This window comes from Capricornis sumatraensis, chromosome 13 (genome assembly GCF_032405125.1).
Source record: "Capricornis sumatraensis isolate serow.1 chromosome 13, serow.2, whole genome shotgun sequence".
NCBI lineage: Eukaryota > Metazoa > Chordata > Mammalia > Artiodactyla > Bovidae > Capricornis > Capricornis sumatraensis.
In genome coordinates, this window is record NC_091081.1 from 28,556,526 (window position 1) to 28,574,941 (window position 18,416).

General features: G+C 43.0%; 1 protein-coding gene across 1 annotated transcript in view; it reads right to left on the reverse strand.

Annotated features, from left to right (window-relative positions):
- Window positions 1–18,416, reverse strand: part of LOC138089542 (coiled-coil domain-containing protein 162-like) — a 78,879-nt gene that overhangs the window by 15,836 nt on the left and 44,627 nt on the right. Inside the window, exon 13 of the mRNA XM_068984941.1 lies at window positions 10,289–10,398. Coding sequence (XP_068841042.1) covers window positions 10,289–10,398 — 110 coding nt within the window. The remainder of the gene's footprint in view (window positions 1–10,288; window positions 10,399–18,416) is intronic.

Genomic DNA, 18,416 nt, shown 5'->3' on the forward strand with positions numbered 1-18,416 from the left:
CAGCGCCACCACACGACTGCTCACGGCACATGTTGCTTTGGCTCACAGACCCACTTCCATTCATCCTCCATAGAAAACCATTGGCGTCAGCCTTGCAAGCTTCTCTTTCAGATCTGGTCCTAACATCCGCAGGGTCAAGGATAAGAGTAAAAATGAGACATAAAGAACAGACTTATGGACACAGCTGGGTGGGGGGAGGGAAGGAGAGAGTGGGATGTATGGAGAGTAACACATGTACGCTTCCGTGTTACACCAAGTGCAAACACCAATGGGAATTTGTTGTATGACTCAGGAAACACAAACCAGGGCTCAGTAACACCCTAGAGGGTTGGGATGGGGAGGGGGGTGGGAGGGATGTTCAAGTGGGAGGGGACATAGGTAAACCTATGGCTGATTTCTGTTGATGTTTGGTAGAAACCAACACAGTACTGCAAAGCAATTATTCTTCATTTTTTAAAAAAAGTACAAATGGAGGCTCACATTCTGGATGTCTAAGTGTCTTAAATATTTAACGGTTATAAATCAAACTAACTATTAAACTGAAAATGTTTAATTCTTTCACTTTGAAAAACAGACCTTCAAATGACTTGGGAGACCAGGTTTGATTTTTATCATTCTTGGACAACCCTGAGTTCAGTGCTGAGATATGGTTACTTGGGGGAGAAATAGGCCCCAATGCATAGTTTACAGTTTGACCCTCGTTGCTCCCTACCTTTGCCCTCACATCACACTGTGGGACTGGTTGGTGGGAGGGTTGTATATGTGTAAGCAGACACCCCAGCTGTCCCTGCCCTTGCACAGCTGTCCTCGTCTACGCCACAGGCCAGACTGTGCATACAGGTGGTGAGGTCCACTCTCTCTCTGGGAAGGATGATCTGGGGACCAGGCCCTGGATTCAGGGCATCCCAGGGCCCCAGGTGTCTGGAGCATGGTCCAAAAGGGAAGCCAGGGATCTGGGTGGGTGCATCCCCTCGGCTGTGAGGATCTCCTGTGGGGAACAGTGGGGCTGGAGCAGAGCCAGAGGGGCCTCTGAAGTGGGGCATCTGACAGGACCTCCTCTTGCCTTGGTCAGAGGGCCATAGTGCTCACTCTCTCAGCTGTCCCGTTTCCTCCCTTTCAACACCTTTTTGAAGAAATGGCCATTAAGGAACAGAGGAAAAGTCTACCCCTCCCAGGCAGACTTAGTCTTAGGTTCCAAGAGAAATGGGAGCCAATATGTGGGCAATCGGGCAGATCCACCTTACCAGCACCTGCATGTCCACGGGAGTGCCTGTGTCTCTGCACGTCTGTATCAACCAGTGTGTCTGTGTCCGCTTGTGTGTGTGTCTGTATTCACAAGTGCATGTCTGTGTGTGTCTGTACCTCTCTGTGTGTGTTTCCACCTGTGAGTATCCATATAGGTCTCTATGTGTCTGTATGTGTCCCTCTACACATACTAGTAAGTGTGTTTGTGTGTCTGGGGCCCACTCCAAGATTCAGCCTGCTCACTTTATGCAACGACTACCCATGACACCTCCAGTATCAGGCCAGCTCTAGGCTCCCTGGAAGTCTGCTGTAGAAACTAGGTTCCCTTCCAGCCTGGGGTGGTTCCCCTGGCTCTGATTTGATTATCCTGGTGACACTGTCCCATCAGTGCAACCTCCATGCCATTGACCTCCAGAGAGAGCAGAGACAGGCTTTGCCAGCTGAGTTGTTGAGGCAAATTAACAGAGGTGGCACATAGTGATAAAACCCAGTATTGATGGAATGAGGAAAATGGTTTCCTCATCACTGCTGATGGGAGGGGAAATCAGCAAGGTATTCTGGAGGGTGGACTAGCAGTGTCTATGAAAAGATTTTAAAATATTCATGCTCTTTGACCTATCAATGCCTCTTCTAGGAATTTATCTTTAGAGAATGATAAAAGTTATATACAAAAATATATGTTAACAGATGTTCTGTATAGTGGTCCTTCCAACAGAAAAGAAAATTGGAAACAACCTAAAGTGCTTAATAATGGAAAACAGGTTGAATGTGCTCATTCATCTATACAGGGAAATACTAAACAGCCACCAATAACTGTGCTGTGGATGTATGTTTATTGACAAGGAAACATATTTATAACATATAGTCAAGTACATCATAACAGAAAGGCATATAGAATAATCTTATTTCGTTTACTGCTAAGTCGCTTCAGTCGTGTCCGACTCTGTGCGACCCCATAGACAGCACCCCACCAGGCTCCCCCATCCCTGGGATTTTCCAGGCAAGAACACTGGAGTGGGTTGCCATTTACTTCTCCAATGCATGAAAGTGAAAAGTGAAAGTGAAGTCACTCAGTCGTGTCCGACTCTTCGCGACCCCATGGACTGCAGCCTACCAGGTTCCTCCGCCCATGAGATTTTCCAGGCAAGAGTACTGGAGTGGGTTGCCATTGCCTTAAAAAGTTACAAATAAAGCTTGGAAGGAAAGGCACCAAAATAACAATAGTGGTTATCAATGAGGGTAAGCTAATGAGTGTATTTTCTAATACATATTTCTATTTTCTAATATACTCACAAAATGTATATATAATTAAAATAATTAGATATAAAATATATGTATTAATAAAACATATACTAATTAAAAAATAGCAAACTTTGGTAAAAGTTATCAACTGCAGCAACTTGGCAGGAATGCACTCAAGACACACAGAATGGAATGTCTTGGAGGATTTTATGAGCTGGAGCCAGGCAGTCAGGGGTGGTGCTCAGCTTCCCTCCCTCACTCTCCAGGGCCTCCTCAAGGGGGTCCCTCAGCTGAAGGGGGTGAGGGCAATTCATTCTGCCCCTGGCAAGTGAACAGTAGGACAGCCAAAGTCAGCTGCTGCCTCCAAGGCAAAGGACACCAAGATTCCATCCCCTGGACCTTGTCTTCTTTATGGTGACAGGGCCAAGGCTACGTGGATTAGCATCCACAAAGGAAACACTTCTCGGACTGAGTACAATGAAAGCCTGAAGCTTTGAGAAGTCATGAGACTGCACTGGAGGCCAGCAGGGTCTGGCCAGTGACCTCAGCCAGGTGGGTGGGGCCCAGTGCTTGGAGTCAGCCGCAACTGACTCACACCTCTCTGCCCTGGGCGGCAGTGCCAGTGTGCCAACAGGCCCTCCACAGCTCTTCAGCAGGGCACACTTCTCAAACTAACTCTCCATAACAACTGCAGATAAAGGTTCCCAAACAAACAGAAACGCAGGCTCAAACCACCATGGCCCTCTGCCATCCTCTCTTAGCCAGCATGCTATTTGAACCAGCCCAGGTTAAGAAAGCCTTGGGTGAGTCTGTGTTATACAAAAAAAGTGAGAATAGCTGGGACTCCCCGGAGCATCTCCAGAGGCCAGAAAAATTGTGTTGCTTCCTTCCCTGCAATGGCTCAACTGAGGCCTTAGGAGCCTGGGCTGAAAGATTAGCTCAAAGGGATGGCACACAGAGGGTGAGTGTGCAGGCAGGCAGAGAGGTAAGGGCCCAGCCAGGGCATCTTCAGTGGGCACTTGGAATGTGGACCATGTCTGAGCGGGGCAGACAGGCAGCCATGACTGACAGGTGACAGAGAGGTGCAGGGACACCCCCAGTTCCCAGCAGTCCCTCTCTGCACATGATCTTTGCTTCTGCAGATGGTGCCCGGCCTCCCAGAGCATCAGTGGAGCCACCAGAGAAACATCTATTATGGGGCTGGAGCCTACGTGTTTCTCCTGGCATAGTCCTTCTATGAGGTCTCAGAGCAATTTGCTTCTCAAAAGTTGTTCTGCAACTCATCCTGCCTTCCTTGGTCACTAAGAGCTCAGTGTCAAAGTGCAGCACCAAGGGCCTTCATCTGCCAACTTCCCCTCCAAGGCAGGCCCCTGGGTTCCATAAGAACCGGAGTGATGACCGTTGGCCTGGTGCCCTCCAGGTGTCACCAACACTTAAACCTGAACTGTGTCGGATGGCATCGGCTGGAAAAGCATCACAGTGTCCCATGGATTCTTCTGCAGACCCAGCCTGGGTGAAGGATGGCAGGTGCCAGGCCTTGTTATGGCCAAAGTCCCTACTGGAACCAACTGCTTCTGTAACTGTGCTTCTCATAGCAATCCATCTAACATCAGGCACACACACAGTGTTTTGATGATATTTCTAAAACCTACCTCTGCTGACAAAATGCTTCAATGACTTCCCACTGACTGTGGGATGAAATCCAAACTCATAAGGCTTACACACAAGGCCATTCAGCATCTGGCCCTGCTTACTTTTACAACGTCCTCCTCTGAACTCTGCTAGAACCCCCTTCCTAGACTGTTGCCTTCCCTCCCCTGCCCTTTTCATCTGGCCAATCCTGATTTATGCTTTATAACTTGCCTCAAACAATATCTCCTCCAGGAATTCCTCCCGGACTACTTCCCATCCCTCCTCCCGCTAGCTAGGTTGTGTTCCCCTTTCTCTACGCTAACACAGCACCCTATTTGTGCCTTTATCAAAGTGCCTAATGTGAAGTACCTTTTCTGGATATCACTGGTTCACCTAACTTTTTCTATGAGTTCTTTCAGGGCAAGGACTGTGCTCTTTACATCTGTATCTATAATAAACTGCTTGAGAAAAAAGGAGAGCCATAAACACTTGCTGAATGAGGGAATGACTTTCAGTATATGAACGAAAATGGTTCTGAAATCCACAAAATAGACTATTTCAGTTCTGATTTCCAAAAAAAAGGTCAGTCTCTAACTTCAGGCCAGTGTGTTTGGCATAAAATTTGGCCAATATACTAAAACTGATTGTGAAAGTCTGGTGTTCTAGAATTTGGAGAAGGAAGCAAAAATCACGAGATACTAACATGGGTTCAAGAATAGTCAGATCAGATTAATCTTTTCCCTGAGGAAATACAGCAGATGCAATGTATCTGGGTTTCGGCAGGGCATCTGAGAAGGTTTCTCATGATGTCCTTTTGGACAAATGGAGAACATGAACTGAGTGACAGGACAATCAAATGAGCTTCTGGTCAGTGCAAGACTGTGCCCAAAGCAACTGTTCAGTGTGGAGGGGACCCAGAGTGGGTAGCACTGCCTTGGGACCCATCTGTCATACCTTGTTATTAGAAACTTCAGTGAGGATACTGAGGGTAAGCTGCTGTGAACCCAGGAGGGTGACAGAGTATGCTAGATGATAAATCCAGATTTTTAAAGATTTCAAGAGGTTCAAAGAGTGAACCAGGCTGAAAAATAACAAGACTAGTAATGTGGCAGCATCAGGATGCCTGAAGGCCTTGTGTGGGCTTCAGGTGGCTATTAGCCTAATGAGTCACCTATGACAAAATCCAGCACACTCATGGGCGCTAATCAAAGCACAGCACCCAGGACAAGGACACTAGGCTGGTCAGACAGCCATGAAATTAGAGGAGCCTGACCATGAGGATGGGGCACTCCTACAGACAGATTGTAGGAAAGGAGGCTGGTGTAGTCTGAAGAAAGGAAGGAAGGTGGGCCTTGGATTTTCCTTGCACACTAGTGTGGTCTGCTCTGCACAGGGGCACCCAGGCCAGGTGACCATGATGCCTCCTTCATTTCCATGTCTGTGTCCCTGATATACGCTGCACTGCCCAGAGGAAGGGGTAACAATTTGTTACCTGCCACCCAGAGAAACACCTGTTTGGGTGTGTCCTCCTGGAGCCCATCCCACTTATAATTTTACAGAAGATTCACATGTGCTAGCAACGGCACCAACTGAGCTTCTCTGACTGACTTGCCCTCAGATATTTAAAGGCTTGTTGTGATGGGTTAGAACCATGATTTGTGGTGTCCCAAGGACAAGAACTAGGATCCATGGTGGAGATGGTGGGGAGTCCAAATTCAGCTCAGTAAGAGCTGCCAGAAATAGGAGCTGCCAGGAATGGGCAGTGGGGGGTGACACTGAAACAGAGTGGACTCCCTGACACTACAGATGATCCAGAAGAGTCTCGAGGCCCACCAGGCACAGATTTTGGAGAGACCTAACATCCTGGACAACCGTCAGCTGGTACCAGCCTCATCAGTGCAGCCTGGGTTTCAGCTGTGCCTGATGTGGGCTTGCCCTGTTTATTAACACCCATATTTCTTCCTAGAAGATCCTGTCTTCAATGTTGGGGTGAAGTATATAGACAAAGGACAAGTAGATCTTAAGCCACAAACTTTTTTTTTGCTTTCATTATGGTAAAATATACATGAAATTTGCCGTTTTAGCCATTTTTTAGTGTACAGTTCAGTGGCATTAAATACATTCACACCGTTGTGTGATCAATCTCTAGAACTCTTTTCATGTTGCAAAACTGAAACCCTATACATTGACAAATACCATTCTTTCTGTCTCTTTGAATCTGACTACATTAGATATCTCGCATAAATGGAATCACACAGCATTTACGTTTCTGTGATTGACTTATTTCACTTAATAGAATGTTTTCCATGATGAAGCATGTGTAAGAATTTCCTTACCTTAAAGGAAAGTCATAAAATTTTTTGATTCAAACATTTTTCTGCACATACCCCACTTTAATCACCTCTGTATCTCTCATTGAGAACCACTGACCTGCAGAATGACCCAGGAGGAAACACTTTACCCCCTCATCAGAATACATAGTATTACACTGGGTATAATGGAAAGCTTAAAACAAATACATTTAAATCACATGTGAATTCTGAGGAAGCATGTGCCTCTAACCAACCTTGTGAATTCTCTACTTACAAGTAAGAACTAAAATGCTGATTATAAAATTATGGAGAATATTTGAAGAGCTTCAGTTCAGTTCAGTCGCTCAGTTGTGTCCAACTCTTTGCGACCCCATGAATCGCAGCACGCCAGGCCTCCCTGTTCATCACCAACTCCCAGAGTTCACACAAATTCATGCCCATCGAGTCGGTGATGCCATCCAGCCATCTCATCCTCGGTCGTCCTCTTCTCCTCCTGCCGCCAATCCCTCCCAGCATCAGGGTCTTTTCCAATGAGTCAACTCTTTGCATGATGTGGCCAAAGTACTGGAGTTTCAGCTTCAGGATCAGTCCTTCCAATGAACACCCAGGACTGATCTCCTTTAGGATGGACTGGTTGGATCTCCTTGCAGTCCAAGGGACTCTCAAGAGTCTTCTCCAACACCACAGTTCAAAAGCATCAATTCTTCGGTGCTCAGCTTTCTTCACAATCCAACTCTCACATCCATACATGACCACAGGAAAAACCATAGCCTTGACTAGACGGACCTTTGTTGGCAAAGTAATATCTCTGCTTTTCAACATGCTATCTAGGTTGGTCATAACTTTTCTTCCAAGGAGTAAGCATCTTTTAATCTCATGGCTGCAATCACCATCTGCAGTGATTTTGGAGCCCCACAAAATAAAGTCTGACACTATTTCCACTGTTTCCCCATCTAATTCCCATGAAATGATGGGACCAGATGCCATGATCTTCGTTTTCTGAATGTTGAGCTTTAACCCAACTTTTTCACTCTCCTCTTTCACTTTCATCAAGAGGCTCTTTAGCTCCTCTTCACTTTCTGCCATAAGGGTGGTGTCATCTGCATATCTGAGGTTATTGATATTTCTCCCAGCAATCTTGATTCCAGCTTGTCCTTCTTCCAGCCCAGTGTTTCTCATGATGTACTCTGCATAGAAGTTAAATAAGAAGGGTGACAACATACAGCCTTGACATACTCCTTTTCCTATTTGGAACCAGTCTGTTGTTCCAGGTCCAGTTCTAACTGTTGCTTCCTGACCTGCATATAGGTTTCTCAAGAGGCAGGTCAGGTGGTCTGGTATTCCCATCTCTTTCAGAATTTTCCACAGTTTATTGTGATCCACACACTCAAAGGCTTTGGCATAGTCAATAAAGCAGAAATAGATGTTTGTCTGGAAATCTCCTGCTTTTTCAATGATGCAGTGGATGTTGGCAATTTGATCTCTGGTTCCTCTGCCTTTCCTAAAATCAGCTTGAACATCTCGAAGTTCATGGTTCATGTATTGCTGAAGCCTGGCTTAGAGAATTTTGAGCATTACTTTTCTAGCGTGTGAGATGAGTGCAATTTTGTGGTAGTTTGAGCATTCTTTGGCATTGCCTTTCTTTGGGATTGGAATGAAAACTGACCTTTTCCAGTCCTGTGGCCACTGCTGAGTTTTCCAAATTTGCTGGCATATTGAGTGCAGCACTTTCACAGCATCATCTTTCACGATTTGAAATAGCTCAACTGGAATTCCAATAGCTCCACTGGCTTTGTTTGTAGTGATGCTTCCTAAGGCTCACTTGACTTAGCATTCCAGGATGTCTGGCTCTAGGTGAGTGATCACACCATTGTGATTATCTGGGTCATGAAGATCGTTTTTGTACAGTTCTTCTGTGTATTCTTGCCACCTCTTCTTAATATCTTCTGCTTCTGTTAGGTCCAAACCATTTATGGCCTTTATCGAGCCCATTTTGCATGAAATGTTCCCTTGGTATCTCTGATTTTCTTGAAGAGATCTCTAGTCTTTCCCATTCTGATGTTTTCCTCTATTTCTTTGCATTGATTGCTGAGGAAGGCTTTCTTATCTCTCCTTGCTATTCTTTGGAACTCTAAATTCAAATGGGAATATCTTTCCTTTTCTTCTTTGTTTTTCACTTCTCTTCTTTTCACAGCTATTTGTAAGACCTCCTCAGACAGCCATTTTGCTTTTTGCATTTCTTTTCCATGGGGATGGTCTTGATCCCTGTCTCCTGTACAATGTCATGAACCTCTGTCCATAGTTCATCAGCCACTCTGTCTATCAGATCTAGTCCCTTAAACCTATTACTCACTTCCACTGTATAATCATAAGGGATTTGATTTAGGTCATACCCGAATGGTCTAGTGGTTTTCCCTACTTTCTTCAATTTAAGTCTGAATTTGGCAATAAGGAGTTCATGATCTGAGCCACAGTCATCTCCCGGTCTTGTTTTTGCTGACTGTATAGAGCTTCTCCATTTTTGGCTGCAAAGAATATGATCAATCTGATTTCGGTATTGACCTTCTGGTGATGTCCATGTGTAGAGTCTTCTCTTGTGTTGTTGGAAGAGGGTGTTTGCTATGACCAGTGTGTTCTCTTGGCAAAACTCTATTAGCCTTTGCCCTGCTTTATTCCGTATTCCAAGGCCAAATTTTCCTGTTAATCCAGGTGTTTCCTGACTTCCTACTTTTGCATTCCAGTCCCCTATAATGAAAAGGACATCTTTTTTGGGTGTTAGTTCTAAAAGGTCTTGTAGGTCTTCATAGAACCGTTGAACTTCAGCTTCTTTAGCGTTACTGGTTGGGGCATAGGCTTGGATTACTGTGATATTGAATGGTTTGCCTTGGAAATGAACAGAGATCATTCTGTCATTTTTGAGATTGCATCCAAGTACTGCATTTCAGACTCTTTTGTTTACCTTAATGGCTACTCCATTTCTTCTAAGGGATTCCTGCCCACAGTAGTAGATATAATGGTCATAAATGTGGAGAAAATGTTTCAAAAAACTAAGCACATTTTGCTAAGGCAGGGTTTAAAAATGATTGAATTTCAAAGGAAACTAGATTCATAGCTACTTACTGCACTTTGGTGTAATTTGTTAAAGATCCTAAAAACTCTGTTATGGCCAAATATCTACAGATATACTCCTATCCTGCCCTTTCAGTAGATTCTTTTGATTTAGATTAGAAAGGTACTTTCTGTCAATAGTAAACAGTTCAAAACTCCAAGGACTATATGTATGACTGTTCTATGTATTAACTGTATATTATTGTTATATATATATTATACAGAGTTGTTATGAATTCAAATACCAATAAATACATACAAATTATTGATACTGGCTTCCTTTGGGAGAGGAAACTGGAGATGATGGAGTGGAGGATGCATGAAAATGTTACCTTTTGGAGCTGTTGTTTTTTTCATACTGTTCATTTAAACATATTTTCTAGGTAGTGTTTTCATAGGCTATTTTGTTTTTTTCTTAAATTTTTTATACTAAAAAAATCAACAACAGGAAATGTTGCTAAAAATAACTCATCCATAAATAAGCTCCAAGGTTATGTTAAAAATTGGCCAAATCTGAAATTAGCCAACATGCATATTACTCTCCCATCTTAGTTAAAAATCAGTCTTTTTCCAAAATTAAAATGGTAACATGTGATTTCTACTTTGAGTTCAGGCTCAGTTCTCATATCTTCACTTTAGGGGAGTAAGGGAAGCATTATGAGATATATTGAAAAGAAAGTCTTTCTCATTTGGGTTTGTTTAAAAAAAAAGCAAACGACACTCTATAATGACTAATTTTCAGCTCATACCTCTAATCCACCATCCTGGTAATTCTCCAATAGTCTCTGTACAAAATTTTCAACTATTTGCGGTCTGATAATTGAAAAGTTTTCTTCCATGACTTGGTGTTTCCAAAGGTCTAGGGAAAGAAACACCAATAATAGTATCAGGAAACATTGAGCAACTATTAATAGTTACAAGTTGGCGACTGTCCAAGACACAACACAAGGTGTCATTTCCAAATACACAAAAACTAACAGGTGAGGGAGGGGAGGTGGTGGTTGAGGATACAGGATCCTTCAGAACATGGGAATACGGATGATCTCTAACAAGATTCCTAAGAAAAGATTTGGAAAACACCTCTGAAGCCCAGTGGACAATATTTTGTTACCATAATTGTTGACCTTATATGACATCTGTTTTCATAAATTCCCTACATGTAACTGAACAATTATTTTGAACTAACACAATTATCAGAAATAAATGAAGAGCTATTATATTTATCTATTTAAGTGTTACAAATTCAAGTAAGTTGAATACAGAGTTAATTTTAAAAGGTCAGGAAATTCAAAAGAAAGAATAAAGAGTCACAGATTAGAAATGTAGACAGCTGCAGAATATGAACTTTAGCTCCTGTACTGAAGCAGCAAGGCTGACACACATGTGATAAGTGAAAAAGTGAAAGTCGCTCAGTTGTGTCTGACTCTTTGCAACCCCATGGACTATATAGTCCATGAAATTCTCCAGGCCAGAATACTGGAGTGGGTAGCCTTTCCCTTCTCCAGGGGAATCTTTCCAACCCAGGAATCAAACCCAGGTCTTCCGCATTGCAGGTGGATTCTTTACCAGCTGAGCCATGAAGGAAGGATGTGATAAGGCATATACACAATTATTGAGTAGCATTGTTTAGGACATCAAAAACTTAGAAACTACACACAAACCATGGTATATCCTTCCAATAGGATAGTATGCAACTGTAAAAACAGAGAGGAATTTCTCCATGTACTAATGTGAAAAGAATATTCATAGATTGTTAAGTGGAAAATGCAAGGTGTAGAACAGTGGATATAAAATCCTATCTTTCATAAGAAAGATACAGTAAATACCATAAAGGGAGAGGCCATCCCCTCAAGCCTATTCAAGGTCATTGCTCCAAAAATTTGGCTTTCTCTGATATCATCATTTCTCCTGTTTCCCTGGATCCTTCACAACAGCACACACTATTTCTTCAACCTCATAAAAATCTTCCACTTGACCCCATTTCCCATATCAGCCTTTGCTTCATTCCTTTGCTCCTTTTTCAGCAAAACTCTCAAAAAGAGATGTCTACACTTACTGTCTGTGACTTCTTTCAAAATCCTTCTTAGACCCGCTCACCCAGCTGTTACCTTCACCATTCCACTGAAAGTGATTCTGTCATAAATACCAGTGACCTCAACATGGCTAAAACCAGTGTTTTTACTTGACTTCCAGTAACATTTCACACAATTTTCCACTTCCTCTTGCTTGAGAAACTTCCACCACCAAACGTTGGGGGACCACTCTGTCCTAGTTTTCCTCTACCTCACTGCTTCTTGTAGGCTCCTTTTTCTGGTTCTCCTTCTACCCGCCAGCCCCACCCAGTTCATCAGAGTGTCCTAGGACTCGGCCCTTGGTTTGCCTTTATTTTTTTTCTATCTATACTCATCCCCTTGACTATTTCATCTAGTATCATGGCTATCTATATGCTGACAACTCTCAAATTTAGATCAAATGCCCACTTGGCATCTCTTCTTGCATGGCTGAAAGGCATTTCAAACTTCACTTGTGCATAATTAAGCTTCTGATCTTCCCTCCCTAATTTGCCATCTCAGCAGATGGCAATTCAGTTTTCCCAAATGCTCAGGTCAAAAATCTTGGAGTCATCATGGACTCTTCCCTTTTCTCCAAACCCTATACCCAATCCATCAATGACTTCAAAAGTATGCCCAGAATCTTACCACTTAATACTTCCACTGCTCCTAACTTTGTTTGATTCGCCATCTTCTCTTGCTTGGATTCATAATGCAATAGCCTCAAAACCAACCTCTCCCTTCTTCAGCCTTTTCTTTCCAACACAGCAGCCAGAGAAATTCTATTCAAAAATAAGTCATATCATGCCACTCAAATTCTGGGACAGGCTCCCCATCACATTCAGAGTAAACACTGAAGTCCTCACGAGAGCCTACATGATATTGCCCTTTCATCTTTCCTCTCTGACATCCCCTACTGGTCTCCTTCACTCTCTCCACTGCAGCTACACTTGGGTCTTTGCTGTTCCATAAACATGACAGGTATGCTCTGCTTCAGGGCTTTGTATGGGTTGTCTTTCTGTCTGCAATGCTCTTCCTCCAGATACCTGCACAGCTAACTCCTTCACCTTCTTCAATTTGGCTCAAAATGTCACTTTCTCAGTAAAGTCTATCCTGACCTCCGTATTTAAAATGACAATGTGTCCCTTCAAACCACCACACCACCATCCTCCTCACTCCACTATTTTCTTATTTCTTATGTGCCTTGATTATTGTCTGTCTATCCCCTACAAGATGATAAATTCCATGAGAATAAGGATTTTTGCTCCATGAACTTTATTTAGTTAGGATGTACAACAGTCCTCCCTTACTCATGGTTTTGCTTTCTGCAGTTTTAGTTGCCTGTGGTCAACTGCAGTCTGCAAATACTAGATGGAAAACTGCAGAAATAAACAACTCATACATTTTAAATTGAGCACTGTTTTGAGTATCACAGTGAAATCTTGTGCCATTTAGCTATGTTCTGCTCCACCTGGGATCCCCAACCACTAACACAGTCTTCTCCTGGCATCAAAGCATGGACATCACAATGGCTGTATGATCCAGGATCACCCAAAGCAGATGATCCCCCTTCTGACCTATCATCGAAGCTCAATGGAAGCCTGAAGAGTGCTAAATCACAGTGCCGACGTCACTTTCTCTCGTCACATAGGCATTTCATCATTTCATATCATTACACAAAGAAGGGTGAGAACGGTACACTATTTGGGGAGTGACTACATTCATATAACTTTTATTACAATATATTGTAATTTTTCAATTTTATTATTACGACTTCCCTGGTGGCTCAGACGGCAAAGTGTCTGCCTACAATGCAGGAGACCTTAATTTCTTATTGTGCGAAACTTACAAATTAAACTTTATCACAGGTATGTATGTATAGAAAAAAACATAGGATACTATATATATATACATATATATAGTAAAGACCCTATATTTACTGTAGTACAAATATGTATATATATTGGAGCAGGCAATGGCAACCATGGGCTCAGATGGTAAAGAATCCGCCTGCAATGTGGGAGACCTGGGTTCAATCCCTGGGTTGGGAAGATCCCCTGGAGGAGGGAATGGCAACCCACTCCAGTATTCTGGCCTGGAGAATTTCATGGATAGAGGAACCTGGCAGGCTACAGTCCATGCGGTTGCAAAGAGCTGGATATGACTAACTTTCACTTCACTTTATTGTTAATTTCTTACTGTGTTTAACTTATAAATTGAACTTTATCATAGGTATGTATGTATATAAAAAATATACACTATGTTTACTATAGTATACTATGTTTACTATAGTATACAATGTATTGGAGCAGGCAATGGCAACCCACTCCTATATTCTTGCCTGGAGAATGCTATGGACAGAGGAGCCTGGTGGGCTACAGTCCATGAGGTCACAGAGAGTCGGGCATGACTGAAGCAACTGAGTATACATACGTGTGTGTATGTCTAAGGTTTGGTACCATCCCCAGTTTCAGGCATCCTCTAGGGGTGTTCGAACATGTTCTCCACAGAAAAGGGGGGACTACTATATGCCCAAAACAGTGCTTAAAATATATAGCCTAGAAAATAGCAGGTGCTTAGGAAATAGGTTGGAGAAGGAAATGGCAACCCACTCCAGTGTTCTTGCCTGGAAAATCCCAGGGACAAGGGAGCCTGGTGGGCTGCCGTCTATGGGGTCGCACAGAGTCAGACACGACTGAAGTGACTTAGCAGTAGCAGGAAATCGATATTGAATAAAAGGATGAATTAGTATATGTATAAAAAGCACTGAAAGGATACATTAAAAACTGAAAAAGATGATTATGTAGCGGTGGCAATGAACCTTCTAAATATATGTTTTGTGTCATTTTGAGCTTTGAACCAAGTGAATGCCTTATCTGTTAAAAAAAATAAAATCAAGTTAAATATATGACAGTGCTGCAACAGTGAAGTATGTCAACACTCTAACTTCCATGTGGGAGAGCAAAGGTACCTATGCACAGTAATTATGAATGGGGCCTATTTCCTTGTGCATGGTGCCAGGAGAGTCATTTTTTTAAAAAATTAAGGTATAATTAACCTACAACATTGTGTTAGTTCCAGGTTCAAATAGGGATTCAATATTTCTATAGATCATAAAATGATCACCACCATAAGTCTAGTTACTATCACCATACACACTTATTACAATATTATGAACTATATTCCCTATGCTGTATATTTCATCCCTGTGACTCATTTATTTTTGCAACTGGAAGCTTGTACCTCTTAACTTCCCTCACCTATTCTCTTCTCTTCTCACTCCAGGGGAGTCTTGAGACTAAGAGAGACCTATGGCGTCAGAGGTAGGAGCCAAGCCCCGTTCCTCCGCTCCCTTTTCTGTTGGGGGTGGGACTGGCCCTCAGCAAGTGCACCCACAGGGCCTCTCCCTGCCTCCGGCTATTTCTAATTTTAGATGGGATTTCCTACTCATACTTCCATTTCTCTGACAGGAGACTCAGTACACACAAGAGAAAGCATCCAGCAAAACCCTCCCAGAAATGTGATATGACAGAGCAGGAGCCTCTGGACCTTACAGTTACTGTTATTTATTGGGGGTCCTGGTTTTCAAAATGGGATTCCACATTTCTTCTACAATTGGCTACTTTCCATCATAAACAAATAAATCTGATTTTGTTTTCTTTAGGATAATGAAAGTAAATAAGACATATTGCCACTCTCCTAATATAGTTGAAGTAGGAAATCCAAAAGAATTAATGTTGTGACTAGAAGTTCATGCTTCTAAGAAGTTTAAGACTTTCACAAATCTAAACTTTGATAGGGCAGAGCTCATGTATGCTTCAGAAATTCTCAGATAAGGAAGTGTGTATAGGGTTTTTCTTCCAGTACTCTCCTGGCAGGTCACTGGCTCACAGATAAGCCTGGTGAGTGGCTACACACTTCTAGTTTGGAGACCTTCCCCTGCCAAATTCCTACAAAGCTGGTTTGGGGTTTAGCTATGGGCTTAGCTGAGGGAGCAACCCCATGTCCAAGGACTGGCAGCTGTGCAGGCGTAGGAGGGCCGAGGGGAGCTACTGCACGTTCAAGGTCAGGAGGGGCGACTTGTCCAAGATAAGGAGCAGTGGCTGCGCTTTGCTGGAATAGCTGTGAAGAGATACCCCACGTCCCAGGTAAGAGAAACCCAAGTAAGATGGAAGGTGTTGTGAGAGAGCATCAGAGGGCAGACACACTGAAAACATAATCACAGAAAACTAGCTAATCTGATCACACAGACCACAGCCTTGTCTAACTCAATGAAACTAAGGCATGCCCTGTGGGGCCACCCAAAACGGATGGGTCATGGTGGAGAGGTCTGACAGAATGTGGTCCACTGGAGAAGGGAATGGCAAACCACTTCAGTATTCTTGCCTTGAGAACCCCATGAACAGTATGAAAAGGCAAAATGATAGGATACTGAAAAAGGAACTCCCCAGGTCAGTAAGTGCCCAGTATGCTACTGGAGATAAGTGGAGAAATAACACCAGAAAGAATGAAGGGATGGAGCCTAAGCAAAAACAATACCCAGTTGTGGATATGACTGGTGATGGAAGCAAGATATGATGCTGTAAAGAGCAATAAGCATCAGTTCAGTTCAGTTCAGTTCAGTTGCTCAGTCGTGTCCGACTCTTTGCAACCCCATGAATCGCAGCACGCCAGGCCTCCCTGTTCATCACCAGCTCCCGGAGTTCACTCAGACTCACGTCCATCGAGTCCGTGATGCCATCCAGCCATCTCATCCTCGGTCATCCCCTTCTCCTCCTGCCCCCAATCCCTCCCAGCATCACGATCTTTTCCAATGAGTCAACTCTTTGCATGAGGTGGCCAAAGTACTGGAGCTTCAGCTTTAGCATCAGTCCTTCCAAAGAAATCCCAGGGTTGATCTCCTTCAGAATGGACTGGTTGGATCTCCTTGCAGTCCAAGGGACTCTCAAGAGTCTTCTCCAACACCACAGTTCAAAAGCATCAATTCTTCGGTGCTCAGCTTTCCTCACAGTCCAACTCTCACATCCATACATGACCACAGGAAAAACCATAGCCTTGACTAGACGGAACTTAGTCAGCAAAGTAATGTCTCTGCTTTTGAATATACTATCTAGGTTGGTCATAACTTTTCTTCCAAGGAGTAAGCGTCTTTTAATCTCATGGCTGCAATCACCATCTGCAGTGATTTTGGAGCCCCACAAAATAAAGTCTGACGCTGTTTCCACTGTTTCCCCATCTATTTCCCATGAAGCGATGGGACCAGATGCCATGATCTTCGTTTTCTGAATGTTGAGCTTTAACCCAACTTTTTCGCTCTCCTCTTTCACTTTCATGGAAAGGCTTTTTAGCTCCTCTTTACTTTCTGCCATAAGGGCAGTGTCATCTGCATATCTGAGGTTATTGATATTTCTCCCAGCAATCTTGATTTCAGCTTGTGTTTCTTCCAGTCCAGCGTTTCTCATGATGTACTCTGCATAGAAGTCAAATAAGGAGGGTGACAACATACAGCCTTGACATACTCTTTTTTCTATTTGGAATCAGTCTGTTGTTCCATGTCCAGTTCTAACTGTTGCTTCCTGACCTGCATACAGATTTCTCAGGAGGCAGGTTAGGTGGTCTGGTATTCCCATCTCTTTTAGAATTTTCCACAGTTTATTGTGATCCACACAGTCAAAGGCTTTAGGAACCTGGAATGTTAGGTCCATGAATCAAGGCAAATTGGAAGTGGTCAAACAAGATATGGCAAGAGTGAATGTCAACATTCTAGGAATCAGCGAACTAAAATGGACTGGAATGGGTGAATTTAACTCAGATGACCATTATATCTACTACTGCGGGCAGGAATCCCTGAGAAGAAATGGAGTAGCCATCATGGTCAACAAAAGACTCCGAAATGCAGTACTTGGATGTAATCTCAAAAATGACAGAATGATCTCCATTTGTTTCCAGGGCAAACCATTCATATCACGGTAATCCAAGCCTATGCCCCAACCAGTAACGCTAAAGAAGCTGAAGTTGAATGGTTCTATGAAGACCTACAAGACCTTTTAGAACTAACACCCAAAAAAGATGTCCTTTTCATTATAGGGGACTGGAATGCAAAAGTAGGAAGTCAGGAAACACCTGGATTAACAGGAAAATTTGGCCTAGGAGTACAAAATGAAGCAGGACAAAAGCTAATAGAGTTTTGCCAAGAGAACGCACTGGTCATAGCAAACACCCTCTTCCAACAACACAAGAGAAGACTCTACACATGGACATCACCAGAAGGTCAACACTGAAATCAGATTGATCACATTCTTTCCAGCCGAAGATGGAGAAGCTCTATACGGTCAGCAAAAACAAGACCGGGAGCTGACTGTGGCTCAGATCATGAACTCCTTATTGCCAAATTCAGACTTCAATTGAAGACAGTAGGGAAAACCACTAGACCATTCGGGTATGACCTAAATCAAATCCCTTATGATTATACAGTGGAAGTGAGTAATAGATTTAAGGGACTAGATCTGATAGAGTGGCTGATAAACTATGGATGGAGGTTCGTGACACTGTACAGGAGACAGGGATCAAGACCATCCCCATGGAAAAGAAATGCAAAAAGCAAAATGGCTGTCTGAGGAGGTCTTACAAATAGCTGTGAAAAGAAGAGAAGTGAAAAACAAAGGAGAAAAGGAAAGATATTCCCATTTGAATTTAGAGTTCCAAAGAATAGCAAGGAGAGATAAGAAAGCCTTCCTCAGCAATCAATGCAAAGAATAGAGGAAAACACCAGAATGGGAAAGACTAGAGATCTCTTCAAGAAAATTAGAGATACCACGGGAGCATT